General features: G+C 49.2%; 1 protein-coding gene across 1 annotated transcript; it reads left to right on the plus strand.

Moving 5' to 3' along the window:
• RAC2 (Rac family small GTPase 2) lies at positions 1-9,751 on the plus strand. Its single transcript, XM_051784022.1, has 7 exons — positions 1-210; positions 3,137-3,208; positions 4,413-4,530; positions 5,977-6,039; positions 6,733-6,892; positions 7,810-7,944; positions 8,721-9,751. The coding sequence occupies exons 1-6, from the start codon at positions 176-178 to the stop codon at positions 7,938-7,940; spliced, it is 579 nt and encodes a 192-aa protein (XP_051639982.1). The 5' UTR covers positions 1-175; the 3' UTR covers positions 7,941-7,944; positions 8,721-9,751.

The raw sequence follows: 9,751 nt of genomic DNA on the forward strand, positions 1-9,751 counted from the left end.
GGCCCAGAGGGTGATTGTCGAGTAAAGTTCCCTCTTCCACTTCCTCCCTCCTTGCAACCTGCTATTCACTGCAGCACAAGGGCTGATACCCACATTTGCCCATCTCTCCCTGCTGTTTGCCTCGGCCTGACTTTCCTTTGCCCCGGGCACTGCCCTCCACTACGGGTCCAGAGCCATGCAAGCCATCAAGTGTGTCGTGGTAGGAGACGGGTAGGTACCCTGCGGGTTTGCTGTGGTTGTGGGGAGGGGACAAGGGGCATGAGAAAAAGGTGTCTGCCTCATGAAACTTCCCCAACTTTGCTTCTGACCTCCTGCAGGCTTGCTACTACTTGCTCACCCCTCCCTCCCCAGGGCAAGGGACTTTCCTCTGGGGAGAGTATGGAAGAGGGCATTTTGAAGGCCATCCTGTCCCATGCACAGGAGGTGATGGTGTTCCTGCCAGATTCAACCTTGTAGGCAGGGGTCAGATTTAAAACCTGAGAGGTGCAAGTGCTGTCCTGCAGGTGAATGGCTCCTTCCTTGAAAGCCATCTGCTCACTGGGAATGACTGAGAGAGGGAATGGCACTACGGTCCTGATGAGATGTCCACCAGGATCTATGTGTTCAGCTTTTCTCAGTGCATAATCTCTCTATTGAGGTATAGTGGAGATTGTTGGCAAGGAGTTTCTGTGGGCACGAGGAGGAGGAGCCCTTTCCACTGAGACAGGCACAAGTACAGGCCACTTCGGGGGTGGGAGGTAACAAAACCTTGCCTTCACATCATGGTGGCTTCACTGCCCATGATTCCTGGAAATGGCCTGATCCAAGCCATCAACAAGTGAAACAGTCATCACCGCTTGGGGCAGGAGGGATGGAGTGGACAGGGCCTCTTCTTGCCCTGTGGGATGAATAGATGTAACGAAGGGAGAGAGGAAAGTCCACATTTGGGATGGAGTAGCTTAATTCATTTCCCATCTGGAAGCTGTCCAGGCTGTTAACTGGGGCAGCTATAAGGTAGCAAATGAAGAGACATTTGCAGCAGTCCTGCTCCCCACAGTCACTTCCTCCTTCAAAACTCGCCTGGGGAAGAAGTCGTCTGCAAACATAACAGTACGTCAGACATGTTCTCAGGGGCTTGAGTAAGGGAATGGGGAGAAGGGACAAGGAAAGAGCCCCAAATAAAAAAACTTTACCTCTAAGAAAAGTCCCCTGAAGGCTTCAAACTAGAGCTGGATGAACAACTCCACTGTGCATTTCTCTGTTGCCCTGTTACCCACCCCCCTAGTTTGCCCCTCACACATTGCGCTAAATCTGTAGCCTTCCCTCAAGGCAGTATTCCCCTCATATCATGGCTAACCTCACAACATGTCCTGCTCTCAACCCCTCTGACCTCAGTTCCTCTTAAATGTCTTCTGTCCCATCGTTTTGCTTCTCTGTACACCTTTCACCATCTTGCAACACAGCAGTCCAGTCATCCCCCCATTGCTCTGAGCTCTTGGTTCACCACCCCTCACCTACCCCCCAGCCATACCAGCCATTGTTCCCTCTTGCCTCAACCCTACCAACCACATTACTCAGCTAAACCTGCATGTTGCCTCATAGCTGTTGTGCCCCCATTGACCCCTCCATCGCACATCGCTGTCCTCTTAACACTCCCTGAGTTCAGTCACAGGAACCTGCAGGTGTCACTAACCTCGGCTCTGTTTTAACCTTCAATCCTTCACTGACCCTTTGTGCTCCTCTCTGTTCAACCACACCAATTCAGAAGCTCCCCCTCTTCCATGACTGACCCACTCACAAGCCCATAGATCTCCTGAAATATCACCTGTAGAGTTTCAACAAGCATCCTTGGCCCTCCCTCAATATCTCTATGATAACAGGGAAGCAATGGAGCTGGGGAAAACGCAGGGACTGAGAGAGGAGGATCTAAGAAATTGGAGTGGCAGGAGGAAGAAACAAATGTCAGAGCACACCAAAGAGCTCAGCTTCTCCTCAGCTGCCCCACAGTCCAGTGACTGAGACAGGTGCCTTGTGACCATAGTGAAGATACCAGCCGTGCCTGTCAAGGGCACACAAAAAGACAGGGCTGCAGCTCTGTGACAGGGACTTTGCAGGTACAAGTGAGATGGTTTCAGCATCCCCAGCAGCAGAATTCCAGCCTTTGCCCCGGAAAAGACATCTCCCACATCCTGTGGCTGTGCTAGCAGAGGCAAGTTACTCTCATTACCTCCACCTCAAGTGTTCTGTAGCTGAAACATGGCAGGGCTTTCCCAGGCCACAAAAACTTGAGAAATAGGATCCCAGTAGTAGAAGGATTTTCTTTCCTGCACCTGTCCTGGCTGCTTTTTTTTCTACCAATTTCTTTTCACTTATTCTTTCGCTCACCACAGTCTTCGCCTTGCTCATGACGACTCCTCCTCCACTTCATAGTCTTATTCCTCCTTATCCCACCAATACTCTCACTGGGTCTGGATTGTGCTGCTACCCTGGCTTATTCGCGCTCCACCCTGCTGCAGCATGGGTGTGTAGGTGGCTAAGGAGAGAGGAAGCACCAGCTTTTAGCTCAGAAACATCAGCAGCAGCCTCTGTCAGCCATGGGGTACAGGCACCTTGCTGGCTGCTTACAGCTGTCTGCGTGGGTGATGCTGCAGCTTACTGTAGCTGGGAAAGACTGAGACATGCCATGGCTAAGTCAGGAAAAGTTGCTACCAGTTCCTGGCCACAAGACCTTCAAAAGCAGGCTGGAATGCCTGTATTTGAGTGCTGAGGCTGGCTGTGCAGCTTTGTCATGGCACTGAATCAGTGCACCAGCCCTGGTTGTGAGTATACAGCACTATGCATGCTCTGGAAAATGTGAGGCTCTCACCTCCATCTCAGAGTGGATGTGTTTTAGCTGAGTGATCTCTGTAGTAGACTGTAAAAACAAGCCTTCATGCTCGAAGACAACAAACATTTCTGGGTGACATCCTGTCTTTCTTCCTGCTGGTTGTCTAACCTATGGTTACGCGCTGTCTGGTCCTGTGAATGTGTTTCTGCTTCCAGGGGTCACCTGACAAGACTAGTTTAGAAGTGTGGAAGGATTGCCCCATCTCCATCTCACTCTAGCAAGACTGCCTGCACTGTAACAATTTCCTGCTATTTTTTCTTTCTCTTCCAGAGCTGTGGGAAAAACTTGCCTCCTTATCAGCTACACCACTAATGCATTCCCAGGAGAATACATCCCCACTGTGTGAGTAACGCATAAACAGGTCCTGGAGTGGGTGGGAGTCATGGCAAGCAGGATGCAAAGGAGTGCAGTAACCCTTTGTTGTGTGCTCCATTGGTCACTGTCTCCATGCCAAGCAGAGGAAGGTCTGACAAACCTGCAAGGGAGCTTTACACTTTGGATCTGTTACCTTTCAGCATGAGTGACCTCATAAAACGCTGGTATAAATGGAATATTTGGGAGACTCAAGCCAACTCAAGGTCTATCTGCTTGCTAAGTTTACAAGTAATAGATGGGATCCTGCTAGGCAAAACAAACAGGCACTAGGCTACAGGAATTGGGCTGGATCCCAGAGAATGCAGTTAGATGGACAAGGGTCCCCACTTCCTTCCTTGTACAAGGCACTTGCTGTCATTAGAGCAGTCATTGATTTGGTTGGAAAAGACCTCTAAGATCACTAAGTCCAGCCATTAGCCTAGCACTGCCAAGTCCACTACTAAATCATGTCCCTTACAATGTCAGCATACACCATGAACACAATGTCAGCATACACCACGAACACATTCACAAGGCCTTTGTGCTGGTTCCTTCCTATCACTGGTTTCCCTTGCCTTAGTCTGAAAAAAAACACCAAAGGGACCAGGAAATAAAAATTTCTAAGAACATCTCTATTGTTTTAATGTCCTTTTTTCCCCATTAAGTCTTTAGTCCCAAGTGTGCAATCCTGACAGCTGTTCTCAAATATTTCAAGCTGAGTCGTCAAAGAGTAAGGGGACACATTGTCCTCAATTCCAGCAGGGCTGTTCAGAAGTGCAGGGCTCTGGGGGAGCTACAGAGACATGAGTTCTTCACTTTTAAACTAGGTTTAAAACTAGGTTTTAAAGCATAAAAAAAAGAATAAAAATAAGATAGGGGCTTGGTGCAAGGGTAGACATAGTTGTGGGAAGGATATCGGGGAAAGAAAGGGCAAATGAAAGGGTTCGTGGATCTGCATGTAAGGTATCAAAGGTGGAGCTGCAGCCAAGGACCTGTCCAGGACAGCTGAATGATAGGGAGGAGGTTGATGCTGAGTGGGAAATCCATAAGAGGGAGGCTCACAGCATCACTCAGGTGAGCTGAGAAGAGGAATCTCTACCCTTTGCTCCTGAATGTATCTAGTGAACCCCACCTACACTACTGGAAGGGCTCCCTCTTCTCCTGTTTCATGGTCTACGTCTCTGAATTTCAGGTTTGATAACTATTCTGCCAACGTGATGGTTGACAGCAAGCCTGTAAATCTGGGACTATGGGATACTGCTGGACAAGAAGACTATGACAGGCTGAGGCCACTCTCTTACCCGCAGACGGTGGGTCACACTCCATGCCCCTCCTGCCTTCCTCCCTCAGACACACCTCCATTCCTCACTGCAAAAAACAACACGTCCCATGAAACAGTGACAGGACTGTTACTATCTCTGCATTTTTCTGAGAATATCTCTATTGATATACAAGTGCCTTGAAACCCAAAAGTTAAAAGGCAGCTAAGGATATTTTGGAGCCTTTATCTAAACTTCCATTACTGGTATAACTGAGCAAGAAAAGCGAGACATTCAAAGACACTTTTGAAGCCAGCTGACACTGACTTCAGTGTGGGGCAGATGCCTTACACAGGCCTGGTAAAAGAAATCTCCTTTTGTAAAGTTAGAGTGGTTTGAGGAATTTAGGAGCTGAGGCAGGATCTTCTCACATTTTTGTGAACCCACTATTCTGGATTCTGCCTTTTAAAAGATATCTGATGTGTGGATACCTGTTTGATCTGCTAATGCCTGGAGCAGAACAAATGGATGCCTCAGATACTGTGTTCACCACTTTTTCATCACACCGACAGAGTGATTTCAGGGTTTAAAGATCATCTTCCCTAGAGAATGTTGTTTCAAGTAGTCAGTTAGCAAGCTCAGAAAGACCCTGCTGCATCAGGTGCTGGTCTGAAGGTTGCCACTGCAATTGAAAAGGTTAGCAATTGAGGCCACTATTTGTTTGGGCTAGGTTCAGTCACCTAAAAATCAGAAACCAGGTATAAGCTGTTTGCTTAAGCTGCTTTCTGTAGTCAGTACAAGCAGGCATAGTTAACAACATGCTCGCACCTGCTCTAGGATGCATCTCAAGGGAAGGTGGGGGAATGGTTCTCCTAGGTTGTTGTCTCTTATGGTTCTAGAAATATGGAAATGGATAGGTGGGTCTGACACCACTGTTCCAGCTAGGTGAAGCTGGATGAAATAATTATTACCTTGATGAGCTGGTTTGGTTTGGTTTGGTTATAATGGAAGTCTAAACTCTGCCATGCCATGCCATGTATCTCTTACCTGGAGAACTGAAACTCCGCCTCATCTGAGTCCTGCATGTGCACTTTTTGGATTGAGCCTAGCTCTGTCTCAACTGTAGGCAAAATATTATTTTGGCCTGAAAGCTCTCTCGTGTTCTGTGAGAAATGAGCAGGACGCTGTCAGGCCATTTCCCATGAGGATGAGTGTGCCAACCACAAAAACCCCATCCTCATAGCTGACCATTTGGCTCTTCTGATAGTGGTGGCTATGGTTACCATGAGTCATGGGAGCAAACATCCTTCTCTCCTCCAGCGGCAAGAAGCAGCAGTCAGGACTAGGACTGTGTTACATTGTGAGAGACAGCTTCCCCTGGCATGACCCTCTGCTGCAGAGAGAGTGTGCTTCCCACACAGATCTTCTCTTCCCTCCCTGACTCCTCATGCCATCCCATGCTCTCATCCTAACTGCACCATGGTTGTATGCCTACAGGATGTCTTCCTGATCTGTTTCTCCCTTGTCAGCCCGGCATCTTATGAAAACGTCCGTGCTAAGGTGAGACAGAGTATCCTGGTCCATCAGGGGGCAAGGGGGATGAGGTTGGTGGTGGTCTTGCAAAGACAGTGACTGTGGGAAGAGACTACCAATAGGACGTCTAGGTTTAAAGTGGTCATATCTTTTTTTCTGTGGGTCAGGAGGAACTAAAATATCGGCCTCCTTCAGATGCCTTTTCTGGTTCACCTCAAAGAAGGTGGCCAATCCTACTAATGGGCTAGTATTCATCTTGCTGGGCTGTTTTGCTGTCAGACCACAGACTTATATTCTGATGGCATCTTTCAGCCAAGACTGTCAAAGCACAGACATGCAGGATCAGTCCATAAGGTATGAGAAGCAGGTACCCACAGCCTTTAGATGAGAAGTGAGGGAGTAAGGGAGAGACTAATGAAGAGGAGAACAGCAGTATCTCCTTCCTACCACTTTCAGGTTCCTCCTGGATGGGAGGGTGAAGGGTAGAGAGCAGATTTTGCTTCTGCTTAACAAAATTTGAGCTCCATGTCAGGTTTTGCCTGAGGATTCAGCAATAGGGAGTGGTCTGGACCAGGTTTTAAGGTCCAACAATATATGTGAGGAAGGACAGGCTGTTAGCTGTCTTGCTGACATTTTTTCTGGAGTGCCTCTTTGTTTCCCTTGTGCATGCCCATATGTATGACCTCTTCTCACATCTTTGCTATTTTGCTCCACTGATAGTGGTTCCCCGAGGTGCGGCACCACTGCCCTAGCACTCCCATCATCCTTGTGGGCACAAAGCTGGATCTTCGTGATGACAAGGACACCATTGAGAAGCTGAAGGAGAAGAAGCTATCCCCCATTACATATCCTCAGGGCCTTGCTCTGGCCAAGGAAATTGGTACGTGTTTGGGGAAACATCTTGAACCTACTGAAAGGAGAGAGACAGAAGATAAGGGCTTCCCCTCAACCTACTAAGGCTTTTGTAGGGGTATCTCACAGTGGAATCTCTGAGAGACACCGGGAGACACATCAAAGGTCATGGGACAAAATGCATTTTGGGAGAATCAGGAAGGACATCTGCTTATTGAGGAAGACTCAGTCTGGCAATGTTCTCTCTGGTCACCATCCTCCACATATACACACAAATACACGCTTTTACATTCCCCTCCCCTTTTACTCTGCTACTTCTATCTGGGACAATATTTTTCTGTGAAAGCCACAGCTGCCTTGTGGGCAGAGGCCTCTCCTCTACATCCGGAAAGAGGTAGAAGAGTGAAGTTTTTAGCATCTCAGGAAGAGTTGCAACTGCAACTTCCCCTCTCTGCTTCTGTTCTTCTGGGGCTTATACATGCAGCCCCAGGTATGAGCTACCATTCAGCTCAGGGGCATCAGCTCCCCTCTATACCTCAGAACATGCATAAATGCCTGCTCCTCTCTTCTCAGAGGTGGCACACAGAGGTAGGAGAGAGGGTGGGAAACAGTTTAAGAGAGAAGTTTTCAATCAGGAGTTCAGCAGAGGGGATGTCTGGCCAGGATAACATAGCCAGACAATGGCTCTGCCCTGGCTACAAAGGTGGAGAATAGAGAAACCTTGGTCTTGTACAGCTGACAAGGTTTGCCCTAAAGAAAAGACTGTGAGTGAGCGAAGTGTGTCCTGACAATGAGTAATGTCCTTGATCACTTGACATATATTTATTCAATTCGGGCAAGAGGCAGGTGCCTTGCTTTCTAGCACAAGCAACAGAAACCTGGGTACCCCACTGCCAACCCCAGCTCCCTTCCTCCCCATTACAACACCCGGCTTCCTCCCAACAGACTCTGTGAAATACCTCGAGTGCTCGGCTTTGACGCAGCGCGGCCTCAAGACGGTGTTCGATGAGGCCATCCGAGCAGTCCTCTGTCCACAGCCCACCCGGACAAAGAAACGCGCATGCAGCCTCCTCTAAGCAAGTAAGTCTGACAGGGATTCCAGGGAGTGACACCAGTGACACTTTCCTGTTCCTGGACCTAGATGGTCAGGGCTGCTGGGTTCCTGTGACCTGCTGAGCCTGGTGGAATGGGTCATCCTCAAAGAGAGAGAGGCAGACAGCAGTCCTGCTTGGGGAAAGGACAGGACATAGGATGATGGACCTCAAAACAACTTCCCCCTCCTTTCTGTTTGACTATGGGCAAGTTTGCTCCCATCTCCTGGTGCAGGGCTGCCTAGGATTTTCCACATTTGTCCTCACAGACAAGAACTGTCCTTCTACCACAGAGGGAACTACATCCAGGCTGCCCTGGGCATGACCTGCTCTGAGAGCTACAAAGCCGTAGCCTTTGTCTAGAGGAATGGAAAAAAAAAAGGAGAAATAATTAAAAAAAAAGAAAAATCTGTTCTGTATTCATGGCAGCTGCCCAATGGCCCTTCCTCTTACCAAGCCCCGCTCACCTCAAGGGGGTTATTGTGTTGCCGTTCATTGGCAGGCAGCAGCTTTTCCTCCAGAACTCCTTTACTCCTCATATTGTCCCTAATTGCCCTTCCACTTCAGCTCAAGTCAACAGAGGGAGGAGAGAGGCTTCAGCATGAGAGGCAAAGCTGGCCAAACTTGATGGGAGAGAAGAGTGGGAGCTTCCTAATTGGGACCCCGCCCCTTCATACTCTCACCATCACCAGGGCAGAGGGAGGGAGGGAGGGCAGGAAAATAGTTGAGCTGGTATTAGGAGGTCTGTTGTGTTTTTGGCTATAGATCCTGGCCCCATCCTGACCTCAGGTGCTGCCCAGCACACAGGAGAGTGACGGCTCCAGCTTCCCAGAGCTCAGCACCTTGTGGCGGTCATTGTGCTTTTTTTACTTCTGCCAGCTTGAAAGACTGTTGTGGGTCTGTAGCACTGGTGTGTTAGTTTGCACAACTTCCCCACACTCACCTCACCCCACCTGCTCCTGCCCTTCTTCCTGGGCCCCTGAGGTTACAGCATAGTGAATAAGACCCAATAAACAGACCATATTCTTGCCATGTCTGCGAAGTGTTGCACCACGGGGGGACACAGCCCTGAAGCAGTGAGCAATGGGACAGCTGGGTGGAGGCACCTACCAGCTGTGCCCCTCCTTCAGCAACAACAAGCCAGGCAGAACCACACTGAGCTTCATGAGCCCCAGCCACTATTCGATGAAGAGACACAGCATGATTCATGCACCAAGTTGCTAAGTTCTCAGCTGAGCCCCCTGCGTTCCTCAGTAAAGTGCAAATATTGTGTGCAGTGGGGTGATTACATCTTCGCTTTTGCCTATCCTCTTCTCAGTCTCCATGTGTCCAAAGGAAGAGTTGTCTCCCCTCCAAGATCCACAGAGGATGGGGTGCAGGCTTTGGGATGGGACACCCGGACCCAGATTCCTCTCCGTGAGGACTGCCCCTGCAGGTTGCTGTGGACATCCTTTCACCAAAACACTGCTGCATTAATCTTCCTAAGCTCACATCCCAAGGAGTCATATCAGTACTAGCATTCACGCATACTGCTAGGCACAGTCAGAAAGAGAATAGGGAGGGGGAGGGCAGGGAAAAAAATTAAAGAGGGAGGAATGAGTCACCAGTCCAGACAAATTGCCTCCAAGACACTAAAATTAAGCTGAAGAGAGTGGTCCCAGAGGTACTATGGATCTGGCAGCTGTGAGCACCTGCCTTCCTGATGCATTGCAGGGACTTGAGAGTAAGTGTTACAGGGTGGCTGCCACTGCCACTGCTTGCAGGAGGGAGGAGGGCTCAGGGTGCAATGATTGGCA

This window comes from Manacus candei, unplaced genomic scaffold (genome assembly GCF_025592945.1).
Source record: "Manacus candei isolate 608988 ecotype Guabito, Panama unplaced genomic scaffold, ASM2559294v1 h1tg000018l, whole genome shotgun sequence".
In the NCBI taxonomy this organism is placed as follows: Eukaryota; Metazoa; Chordata; class Aves; order Passeriformes; family Pipridae; genus Manacus; species Manacus candei.

Coding starts and splice junctions, on each gene's coding strand:
- RAC2 (XM_051784022.1), top strand. CDS start 176: ATGCAAGCCATCAAGTGTGTCGTGGTAGGAGACGG. Junction 4,531..5,976: donor CACTCTCTTACCCGCAGACG/GTGGGTCACACT, acceptor GTATGCCTACAG/GATGTCTTCCTGATCTGTTT. Junction 6,040..6,732: donor ATGAAAACGTCCGTGCTAAG/GTGAGACAGAGT, acceptor CTCCACTGATAG/TGGTTCCCCGAGGTGCGGCA.